Below are 12,674 nucleotides of genomic sequence, written 5' to 3'. Positions count from 1 at the left end.
AAAAATGTGTTCTATAACCACTTTTGTTTTTCAAATTTAAAAATAAAAATAAAAATATGTTCTGTAAATTTTATTTTTATTTTTATTTCTTGATTTTATTTAAGTTAAGTTCGGGTTCGAAGCACTGGGATCGAGGGTTGGGTCCGAGTTTAGAGTCGGGCCATGGTTTGTTTGGGTTTCAAGGTTTAAGCTGGAGTACTCAGAGTCTAAAATATTGATCAAGAAAAAGATTTGTTTAAAATATTTAAAAGTGATTTTTTTTTTTTTGAAATTTTGATTCTTAATTAAAAAATTGAAAAGTGAAAATAATTTTATAAACATGATTTTAGAAAATATTTTCACAAATCTAATTTTAAAAATAAAAAATATATTAAAAAAGTATTAACAAACCACCATATGTTAAAATAGGAGTTAACATTAACATATATTAAGCGTCTATTTATTTATTTATTTTATGGGTAAAAAATAAAATATGGTTATACTATCGTAAATTATAAAAATTATAACTAGCATTTTCTAAAAAATATTACATAAAAAAAAAGATAAGAAACAATGTTGAAAAAATTCATATTTCACAACCCAATAAGACAGTAGTATAAGGCTTCTCCAACAGGACACTAAAATTTTAAAAATAATGAAGTTTTGACACAAAATGTTATCCTATTATATATGTGGGAGTCTATAGTGTCCCACTATTTATAGACTACACTAAATTTTATTTTTCCTTTTTTATATAAAATAATATATTTATGATTAAATTTTATATTTATAGTGTGAGATAATTTAATAAAATTATAAAAAATATATTTTTTAGTGTAATTTTTAGTGTTGTGGTTGGAATTAAAAAAAAAAATTAGTGTTAAAATAATATCCATTTAGTGTTGATTTAACCCTAAATGAGTTGCCCTAACTCTCATCATAATCATCCTCTAAATTTGTAATGGTGATGCTCTAACAACCATCTTAATTTTTAGTACAATTATGGTCAATGCTTTACGTCAATGCATGCATGTGCGGGTCCCTATCCGTACAACGTAAATGAAATCTCACTGAAACTCTTTTTCACTTTCGTCGAAGTATCCAACTTAAAATTACAGTCTACACCTTCTTCCTTTATAATTCCATTAAAACCCTAATCATCACCAACAATACCATCTCTGCAACTTTACTCATTTTCTTCATCCGATATATCATATTTCATCATTTTAATCTCACAGACCCAGAAAACAAAATGGGAAGCTTTGAAAAACAGACTACTTACTACTCAGACACAAAATCATCTTCCACTGATATCGACCATGATCAGACCACCTCAGACGAAGTTGTTCAGAATCACAACCAAGCCCCTCCTCTCATGGCTCCGATAGTTTCATCTTACAACGACCACATTCGTCCTCTTCTCGACGCAGTAGACAAGCTCAGAACACTCGCTGTTATGGAAGAAGGAGTACAGCTTCCGACCATCGTGGTCGTCGGCGACCAGTCTTCCGGCAAGTCATCAGTGCTCGAGTCCTTAGCACGTATCAGCCTGCCACGTGGACAAGGAATCTGTACCAGAGTCCCACTCGTGGTCAGATTACAGAACCACACAGAGCCAGAGGCAGAGCTTTATTTGGAGTACAAAAACAGAGTGGTTCACACCGACGAACAGCACCTCGCCGGAGCTATAACCGCCGCTACTGACGTCATAGCCGGAAATGGTAAGGGAATATCTAAAACCCCTTTGACTCTCGTTGTGAAAAAGAAAGGGGTTCCTGATTTGACCATGGTTGACCTTCCTGGGATCACTAGAGTTCCAGTTCAAGGTCAGCCTGAGAATATTTATGATGAGATTAAAGATATTATAATGGAGTATATTGAGCCTGAAGCTAGTATTATATTGAATGTGTTATCTGCAACTGTTGACTTTCCTACTTGTGAGTCAATTAGAATGTCTCAGATCGTTGACAAAACAGGAGAGAGGACTCTGGCTGTTGTGACCAAATCTGATAAATCTCCAGAAGGGCTTTTGGAGAAGGTAACTGCTGATGATGTTAATATTGGACTTGGTTATGTCTGTGTTAGGAACAGAATTGGTGATGAATCTTATATGGAAGCTAGAGATGAAGAAACTAAGCTTTTCGAAACTCATCCTTTGCTTTTGAAAATGGATAAATCTATTGTGGGAATTCCTGTTTTGGCTCAGAAACTTATGAGGATTCAAGCCAAGAGTATTGACAGAAACTTACCTGACATTGATAAGAAAATCAATGACAAGTTAAACAAGAGTCTTTCCGAGTTTCGAAAGCTTCCCAAGTCGATTTCTTCAACTGCTGAAGCATTAACAACTTTCATGAGAATTACTGGTTCAGTTAAGGAATCACTAAGGAAAATCCTTCTCAGAGGTGAGTTTCATGAGTACCCTGGTGAGAAGAACATGCATTGTACAGCTAGGTTGGTTGAGATGTTGAATAGTTTCTCTGATGAGCTTAATGAATGTCCTGAGAGTGATCCCAAGAGAAAGTTTTTAATGGAGGAATTTGAGTGTTTAGAAGAAGCTAAAGAGATCTCTTTGCCTAATTTTCTTCCAAGAACAGCTTTTTTGTCACTTCTTCAGTCAAAAGTCAACGGAATTTCAACCATTCCTATAGCTTTTGTTGAAAAACTATGGAAGTATATAGAAGAGGTTTTGATCTCAGTGTTAATGAGTCATGTTGAGGATTATCACCAGCTTCAGATTTCAGCTAGAAGAGCAGGACTGAATCTAATTGAGAAAATGAAAGAAAAGTCAATGAATTGGGTTTTGGAAGTAATAGAGATGGAAAAGCTAACAGATTACACTTGTAATCCTGAGTTTATGAGGGATTGGAACAAGTTCATGTGTCAAAAGGAAGAATTCATGGTTGAAGTGAACAATCAATCGCGATTTCGGATGGAATTAGAAGGGTTTGGAATGATTGAGTTTGAGAATTTGAGGCATTTTCCTAATCTTTTGGACCAAGCTTTTGATTTGAGGATGAGAATTGTGTCTTATTGGAAAGTGGTTTTGAGGAGGTTGGTTGATTTAATGGCTTTAAATATGAGATTAAGTCTTGATAAGCTTGTTAATAAGGAATTGGAAATGGAGATTGTGAGTGAGTTAATGGATCCTCATGGGAATGGAATTGAGAAATTGATGGAGGAAGCTCCTAATGTGGCTGCAAAGAGAGCTAGGCTTACTGCTACTGTTAATAAGTTGAAAGAGTGTAGAGAGATTTTGGCTAAGATTAAAGGAAGAATTAATACAACTTCTTCTGATTATAATTAGTTAATTAAGCTAATTAAGTTGTTTGGTCATGTTTGATGTGTGTTATTGTTATTATGTATATTTAGAACTAAGTGTTTGTGTTGTGTGTGTGCTTTTGTTGTCTTAATTGGCATGTTTAATATAATAAATTATCCCTTGTTTTTATTGTTTTTTTAGAAGAAAATTGTTATGAAGAAACGTTTGCGGTGAGACTAAATATATATATGCTTTGTTTATATATATTCTTTGTAAAAGTAGTTGATGAGTGTTTAAAGTAATAATTAATCATTAATTAGTAATTGAATTATATAATATATGTATAAACTTGTTATACCTATATACACATATTTTCGATCATATTTATCATTTTCAATAAATCTCTCATTTTATTAAACGATATTAATTAGAATAAACTATTCTATCAATCCCTCATTATTTTTAAGAAATATCACTACATAAAGAAGAAATTACACTCTATACTTTTTTTATATTGTCATCTTTTATTTTTACCCTCTTTTTTAAAGTCTATCATTTTTACCTCTTTTTTTAAACATTGTACCAATTTTGCCCCTGTCACTTCAAAATACTCTCCATGTGACTCTCTTATGTCAGGGTATTTTGGGTACAAAACATGTAAAAAGAAGTATGTTTCAAATAAATATAAAATTAGAGGCAAATTTGGTTAATTGATTAATAAAAGAGGCATTTTTCAACTTACCCCCTACATAAATGTGTATATACATGTACGCTATTTTGGTTTTCGGCCCAAATCACGATTTTTTTTTTTAATTTTATGTCTTATTCATGCTATTATAAACATTTAGTTGTTGTTTATATCGTATCTATTGACTGAGATTTTTAGTACCTACTTAATTTTCTTTTACGAAAAAATAATTGTTAGTAAAAAGGAGTATGTTTATGTAGTTCAAGTGTTAATAAATATTAATCCACAAGTCACTTGAATTTATCAGTGTAACCTTGATATTAAATAGTTCTTTTTTTTTCTCCAAGAAAATTCCTCAATCCCCTTCCTCTAACACTCTTTCTTTATTTATAGGCAAAGGTGTGTGATATTTTAAGTTATTGGGTACATCCTCCTTTTACCTTTAGGCTCTATATAGCCTTTTTTAGGTATAGAAAATGATATTTTACGATAAATGTCTCAGGTTGGATTTGAAGTAAGAGTTTGGTGAGATAAGACTAGACGTGTTCACAACTAATGGGAGAGTGCAAGGAGTAGCCATCAATAATCGTTTATGGGGACACACAATGTTAGAAAAGTATAGGTTAAATTCTCACGAAGCATCCCTATTTTTGTGGCAAGTTCATTTTGTCGTTTATGTTGAAAGAGTCATCTACAGTGTTCTGTCTTGGGAGATGTGTCGGGGGTATGCATGAATCGTGGATGCTAGATGGTCCGGGAGGTTATCATTCTCCTAGATGCCAAAGTTGTGACTCGGCTCTGGGAACCCATCCAGGTAATTATTTGTTCATTCCTGGATGCTAACACGTCTTTCGAATGCCCTCTAGATCCAGGGCACTAATATTGATTTATCATGTCTTATGTGTGGGGCCTATGGACATGTGGCCAACTCTCGATTTGCCACGTGTTTTTGGTAAAAAAAAAATACGAACAACATTTATCCCTAAGTTCTAACTTGCAATTTTGTAAGTTGGGACTTACTATTATTTTGAATTTTCAATTTCCTTCCGGAAGGGTTACAATATGACATCACGGTTATACAAAGCACACATGTTTTTATGAACATGCCACGTGCCTTGATGTGGATGGTTCACAGTCCTGCATGCTTTTTATTCCTCAATTTTAGTGATGTTGATTCATTTCTGAAATTAAATCTCGAGACATGCAATAAATGTTGGGTGACAACTGTATAATCGAGTACTCTACACGTCCCCTCATAAATGTATTTCTCTGCATCCCTCCCCAACCGTTGGACCAATATGTGTTGATTGGAATTTGAAGGGAATTGTAGGATCACAAAAGGGCCAAGACCGAGGGTTGAAGGCTATAAATACCACTTGCCATCTCCATTTTCACATTTTCACTTTCCTGCTATTTTCTTTAGAGCTTCAAACTGGAAAAACCTTCAAGCAAACCAAATTTTCTTCTATTGTTCCTTCGACGTTGCTAGACATAGTACTATTATCATAGTTTGATTGTGCCATCCTCGTTGTCTTTACCTCGAATTTGTAAGTATCGAAGTTTCTTTACAATTGATTTTATCCTCTCTTTTTTTCTTTTATTGAAAGAACGCTTTAATTCTACGAACATATGTAGAGAGTAGAGATTTTTCAAATGACTTCTATTTTTCAGGTTTTTGGTTTGTGTGCCTTAGCCATTTTGTGCTTTGAACTGGGAAAATTCGCAATACACGTTCTTCTTTTCTTGCTATTTAAATATGCATGTATATGCCTAGTTTTCTTTTTCCAGGCTCGTTTATTATGTTTTTATGAAAAACTGCCTTTTTTCCTTCTTCGCTTTTACGCTTCGTGTTCTTATTTTTGGAACCCGTGTGTTCAGCACCCGATACCTTGTCTATATATTTCTTGGTCGCTGGTATCTAGATGTGGCCTCTTCTCGGTAATTAGAGGATCCCATTCCTATATTTATTTTTTGAGTTTAGTATGGGGGCTAATTGATGGGTTTCTTTCATGTTCCCATATGAGCAAAGCACTTCGGGAACTTCACGCCCACGGATTTTACTCCTTTGATCAAGAAATTCTATCTTTATACTCGAACGAAAAAACAAAATGGTCCACCTAGGAGGCAAGAAGGGTTCCAAGCGAATGGAAGGGGTTGCGGGACCCCGAGTGATCACATTGGCAGATGTCTTGAATTGCCCGATTTTTGATGTGGAATCATGTCCACCAAGCTACCGGTTGGGAGGCAGACGGGAGACACTCTTCCCTGAAGTGTCTGCACCAACTCCAATAAATCATAGAGAAGGGTGGTATCATACACCATGGAAGGGGACTTTTCCATCGGTTGTCCCGAGACTCGGAGACTCCAAATCATAATTATGAAGGTTTTCGGAGGGTGGAGCTAAACACATTTGATGTCTAGAGATACTCTCACTTTGTCGCGTCTTCTCTTGTTCTCCCCTTCACGATTCTCGGTCAAGAGATGAACGAAGCACCATCGGCTTCCCCAAGGCCCAGAAATCTCAATCCCATCTCTTCCCCTTGATCATCCGTCCTTCGCCGTCCTCCGCCGCTAGCTGCCAGTCACCTGCGAAGAAGAGGAAGAGCAAAAGAAAGAAGCGCGAAGATTGAAATTTAGATTTTAGGGTTATATTTATTTATTTAGTTTTTTTTTAATTTAAAATATTTATTTAGGGTTATACATATATTTTATCATTTAAATATTTGTGAAAAAAGATTGAAATAATTCAAAAAAATTTGGTACCAATAAGAATATGCAATATGTACATAGATGTACATGGTGACAGTCTTAGTTGGCGTCCTAATTGGCACTTAATTAGAAAATTTAACTGTTATTTTAGGTTTAGAAATAGAACTAAACTAAAGGGGGTTTCACCACTAAAAAAAAATAGGGTTATGTGTATACAAACTGAAACATAAAGAGGTTTAGCCGCAAATTTCTCTTATTATTATTATTAGAGAAATACTAAAACGAACTTGCCTTAATATATTTTTACATGTTAATATTATTATTGATTCAATCTATATCTATATTCTATATATAAAGGAAACTTATTGAGAGTGATGGGGCATTACATAAGAGCTTTCTTTCAAAGTTTCTATTTTCTCAATTTTTCTATTTTTTCTAATTTTTAATTCCATATATCATACATTGATTTGATTCATTAGTAAATTTTATTAAAAACAAAAATTCCACATGGTTTAGAAACTTTTGTGCGTGTTGTGTTATAGCCTATATATAGTTTACTATTTGTTCCACTTTAGTTTCTCTTGAAATTAATGTTGCATTATTTCTATGGGTGACTAATTTAGTCTTGCTCAATTAAATTTTTTATTAGTTATTTAGTAGTAATATTTGTAATAATTACTTCTAAATTACATTTATTTATAAAATAATTTAAGTTGATAGGTTATGTTGACAATTTTTTTTATTTTAATTTATAATTTTTGCAATAATTATTTGGAATAACAATTTTTATATTATATTCATTTATAAATTACCTTTTGTATTTTAATTTTTATACACTTAACTTCCTTAATTTCACTTTTATTTACAAATTTAAGATGTCAGTTAAATTTTACTGTAAAATGTTAACTAGGATTGTCAATGTGTACACATGCATACACGTAACAATAAACTTCGAAGCTAATATAAATATGTCACGTATACACATGTGTACACAGTGGTAATTCAATTGATATTTAACTCTGAGATTTCACTAGCGACTCAAATTTAAAAAAAAAAAAAAAAATTGAAATTAAGGGAGTTTTTTCACCTAAAAAAGATTAGGGGTTAAGTGTATAAAATCTAAACATAAATGAGTTTCACCACTAATTATCAAAGAACACCCGGTAAACCTGGCCACCACACTCTTGTCATATCTAAAGACAAGGCAAGTTTAGAAAGATTGTTAGCTAAAAAGTTCTCAGAATGATTACAAAAGAGAAACTTACAAATATTAATACGATTATAAATCTATCTATGTATACCTATCTATCTAAATCTATTATCTATATAAAGCTAAATGTTAGAGTGATGATGTAGAATTTTATAGTATTCCTACTCTATTTTTCTAATTTTGAGAGAGTTTCATCTTTTATAAAAAATATATGTTATGTACATCATTTATTTTCTTCACATGTAATGGTAAATAAAAATTCCACATTGTTTAAAATTTATGTTATAATGCTTAACGTAGTATACAAATGAAGTTTATATTTTTTTTAAAGATTAGTCTCTAATTTTATTTATATATATTATATGTATAAATTTGAAAAGTTATTTTAAAATTTTAACTTTTCATTAATTATTTAGTAATAATTTTTGTAATAATTACTTTTAAATTAAATTTATTTATATAAATTAATTTAAGTTAATAAGTTATTTTCATAACTTTTTATTTTTAGTTAATAATTTTGCAATAATTATTTGGAATAACATTTTTTTATTATATTTATTTATAAATTACTTTATATATTTTAATTTTTATACACTTAATCCCCATAACTTCTTTTTATTTACAAATTTAAGATGCCAGTTAAATTTTACTGTCAAATGTTAACTGGGATTGTACACATGTGTACACGTGACAGTAAAATTTCAAAGCCAATAAAAATATGTCATATATACACATGTGTACACAGTGGTAAGATTTCATTGGCGACTCAAATTTGTAAAAAAAAAAAAAAAATGGTAAAGTTATGAGGGTTTTTCCACCCAAAAAAGATCAGGGATTAAGCGTATAAAATTAAAATATAAAGGGATTTCAACACCAATTATCAAAGAACACCCGGTAAAATCGGCCACTACACTCTTACCATATCCAAAGACAATGCAAGTTTAAAAAGATTGTTAGCTAAAAAGTTCGCAGAACGATTACAAAAGAGAAACTTAGAAATATTAACACGGTTACAAATATTATAAATATCTTTAAAAATTAGGCCAAACTCAGCCCAGAAGAAGTTTCTCTTCTGCAGGATATGGATAACACGTTGACAATCTGATTCGACTTCCACATTGTTGAAGCCAAGATGCGAACATAGAAGTAATTTATATGTTAATTTCACTATTTTTAGTATTTGTCACAAATAATATTACTATCTTTCTATATATTTTTAAAATAGCAAATTACCATTCTAATTTTAATACTATTATTTTGTTTATAATATATATACATAAAAATATTATATTTTAGATTATATATAACTCAATAAGTACAAAAAGAAAATATAAGAAGATTATAAAAGTTGAACAGCTTAATTTCTAATTAAGTAGAAGATTTTATATAATTTAATGTAATATTTTTTAAAAGTATCGTTAACCCATCTGAAATGTATTAAGCAACATTAATATCCAATAACAACACTCTTATATTATTAACACCCGTAGTTAAGTAGGGACTCTTCTACTCTACTTCGATATTAGAAAACGTATCATACTCAATAAAAGCAAACCAATTAATCTCGAATCTTAACAATAAATCACATTATTAATTGTTAATACTAATAACAATAATAAATCAACAATTCCAATTTTACAAAATTATCATATCCTTCAAAATTCCAAACGTTAAACATTCAATGAAGAGAGAGCCTTATCAACTTCCAACCTTTCAATAATTTTTTTTTTCGAAAGTCTCTCTATAAATATAAATCCCTTCTCCATTCCATCTCTTCACACTCAATCCTTAAAACACTCTCTCCTCTGTTTTCTCTGTTTTCAATAACAAAGGCATTGACAATGAAGAAGAAGTCATCATCATCATCTCAGGCACAGTATGAAGAAGAATCATCATCACTTGCACTTGTTCAAATCGACCCAAATGAGCCAATCAACGCACCAATCGTTTCTTCATACAACGACAGAATTCGTCCCTTGCTAGATGCAGTGGACAAGCTCAGAAACCTCATGGTTATGGATGAAGGGATCGAACTCCCCACCATTGTTGTGGTGGGAGATCAGTCCTCAGGCAAGTCTAGTGTGCTTGAGTCCCTTGCTGGCATAAGTCTCCCTCGTGGCCAAGGAATATGCACGAGAGTCCCTCTCATTATGAGGCTGCAACACCATTCGAATCCCGAGCCGGAACTGTTCTTGGAGTTCAATGGGAAAGTGGTAACAACTGATGAAAATAACATCTCTGAAGCCATTAACATAGCAACTGATGAGATTGCAGGTAGTGGAAAAGGTATATCTAATGCTCCACTGACTTTAGTTGTGAAAAAGAAAGGTGTTCCTGATTTAACAATGGTTGATCTTCCTGGTATAACTAGAGTACCTGTTCATGGTCAACCTGAGAATATTTATGATCAGATTAGAGACATTATTATGGAGTATATACAACCTGAAGCTAGTATAATACTCAATGTGTTATCTGCTACTGTTGATTTTCCTACTTGTGAGTCTATTAGGATGTCTCAGAGTGTGGACAAAACTGGGGAGAGGACTCTAGCTGTGGTTACCAAAGCCGATAAGGCCCCCGAAGGGCTTCTTGAGAAAGTTACAGCTGATGATGTTAATATTGGACTTGGTTATGTCTGTGTTAGGAACAGGATTGGTGATGAGTCTTATGAGGAGGCAAGGAAGGAGGAAGCTAGGCTGTTTGCAGGGCATCCTTTGCTTTCGAAGATTGATAAATCGATTGTTGGTGTACCGGTTTTGGCTCAGAAATTGGTTCATATTCAAGCTTCAAGTATAGCTAGAAACTTGCCTGAGATTGTTAAGAAGATTAATGATAAGGTGAATTTTAATTTGGCTGAACTTCACAAGTTGCCTAAACATATGTCTTCTGTTGCTGAAGCCATGACTGCTTTTATGAGAATCATTGGTTTTGTGAAAGAATCTCTTAGGAAGATTCTTTTGAGAGGTGAGTTTGATGAGTATCCCAATAACAAGAGAATGCATTGTACTGCTAGATTGGTTGAGATGTTAAACCAGTACAATGATGAGCTTCATAAGTGTACTGAAAGTGATCACATGAGAGATTTTCTAATGGATGAGATAAGGAATTTGGAGGAAGCAAAAGAGATTTCACTTCCGAATTTCTTGCCTCGAGGCTCTTTTCTTACTATTCTACAAGGTAAGGTGAATGGAATTTCTAGCATTCCTATTGGTTTTGTTGACAAGTTATGGGATTATGTAGGTGAAGTTTTGATCACAGTCTTCATGTATCATGTTGAGGATTACTATCAGCTTCAGCTGTCTGCAAAGCGAGCCGGTCATAATTTGATCGCGAAAATGAAGGAAAGGTCTTTGAATTGGATGATGGAAGTGGTTCAGATGGAAAAGCTGACTGATTACACTTGTAATCCTGATTTTCTTACAGAATGGAATAAGCTAATGTTGCAGAAAGATGGATTCATTCATAGCATTTTGCATGATGAAAAGAGACCCTTTAAGGTGAATTTGGATGGCTTTGGTGAGATTGAAGTGGAGCACTTAAGGAAGTATCCTCATCTTCTACATCAAGCATTTGATTTGAAGATGAGAATGATAGCTTATTGGAAGATTGTGCTGAGGAGATTGGTGGATTCAATGGCTCTTCACTTGCAGCATTCTGTTTTTAACCTTGTCAACAAGGATTTGGAGATTGAGATAGTGACAGAGCTGATGACCCCTATTGGCGGCGGCATTGAGAGGCTTATGGAGGAATCGCCTTCGGTTGCTACAAAGCGCTCAAAGCTTACTGGAAGTCTGAAGAAGTTGCAAGAATGTAAGGGTGTTCTTGCTAATATCATGGACACTGTTGCTTATGGTGATTAGGAAATGTGTTTGTTGGTTTAGATGGTTTTGTTTTGATTTTGAACTTGGGTTTTTTATGTGTCATCTTAGTCATGAGTTTTAGTTTTTCTTTAATCAAATGTCTTAAACTTCTGTTGGGGTATTTTATTGTTTTTGTTTGGAATGTGTGAAATTACAGTGATTTTCCTTCAATGAAGTTATAGTTTATTGTCATCTTATATATGTGTGCCTTCTACTAATCCATTATTAACATTTGATATATATTACATTGCCTTATATTTTGGCCTTTTAGAAAGAACTGTATTATGTATGGAGCTTTTTATTAGAGCTGCTGTTAAATAATCATTATCAATATTAATGTGTTCAAAAAATAATTGTGCTAAAAGTATTTAGTGACAAAAATTATAATTCTTAAATATAATTTACTTAATCGCAACAATTTTTATTAGTCTATATATATATTTTTTGGCAAATTGTGACAAACTATTGACAATTTGTTTTCACTTACTATTTTTTAGTAACAACTAATTTTTTTAGGATCAATTATCGTTTCAATGGTATAATTTATGAATGATATTCAAGGATTTTTCATTTTTTTAAATGAAAAATGTATCAAAGATTTAGGAGCACAACCTTACCGAAAGAAGAAAAGAAAAGAGCACAAATACATGTTAATAAATGTTTGACTGAATCTCTTGAATTGAATTGAACTGAATTATATTAGTACTATACATGTTTGATGCATTACAAAATTAAATAAAGTATACATACTTTTTCTACCATGAACGTATAATTTAAAAAATATTTTTGTTAATAAAAATAATATTTAATAAATAAATGTTATAAAATTATTATGAAAAAGAGGATAAAGAAAAGAAGTAGATTATTAAAATTTTTCAATAGTTTATTTCAATGGAGTGAAATTTTATTCATATAAAAATATAACTAAAAGAATAAAAGATTAAATCAATGATATAAAAAGAAATA

The 12,674-nt window shown here is 32.1% G+C and overlaps 2 protein-coding genes across 2 annotated transcripts; both read left to right on the top strand.

Annotated features, from left to right (window-relative positions):
* Positions 1-1,069: 1,069 nt before the first annotated feature.
* On the top strand, positions 1,070-3,430 carry LOC115697205 (dynamin-related protein 4C). The gene has a single exon (XM_030624120.2). It carries the CDS (start codon positions 1,232-1,234, stop codon positions 3,284-3,286), a length of 2,055 nt encoding a protein of 684 aa, XP_030479980.1. The 5' UTR covers positions 1,070-1,231; the 3' UTR covers positions 3,287-3,430.
* Positions 3,431-9,443: 6,013 nt separating this feature from the next.
* On the top strand, positions 9,444-12,456 carry LOC115697206 (dynamin-related protein 4C-like). The gene has a single exon (XM_030624122.2). The coding sequence runs from the start codon at positions 9,690-9,692 to the stop codon at positions 11,706-11,708; it is 2,019 nt and encodes a 672-aa protein (XP_030479982.1). The 5' UTR covers positions 9,444-9,689; the 3' UTR covers positions 11,709-12,456.
* The last annotated feature ends 218 nt before the right edge of the window (positions 12,457-12,674 follow it).

The sequence above is a fragment of the Cannabis sativa genome, chromosome 7 (genome assembly GCF_029168945.1).
Source record: "Cannabis sativa cultivar Pink pepper isolate KNU-18-1 chromosome 7, ASM2916894v1, whole genome shotgun sequence".
Lineage (NCBI taxonomy): Eukaryota > Viridiplantae > Streptophyta > Magnoliopsida > Rosales > Cannabaceae > Cannabis > Cannabis sativa.
The sequence above is the reverse complement of the archived record's forward strand: the minus strand, read 5'-3'. Positions and strand labels throughout refer to the sequence as shown.

Excerpts from the sequence above, each read along its gene's own strand:
- LOC115697205 (XM_030624120.2), top strand. The coding sequence starts at position 1,232 with ATGGGAAGCTTTGAAAAACAGACTACTTACTACTCAGACACAAAATCA.
- LOC115697206 (XM_030624122.2), top strand. The coding sequence starts at position 9,690 with ATGAAGAAGAAGTCATCATCATCATCTCAGGCACAGTATGAAGAAGAA.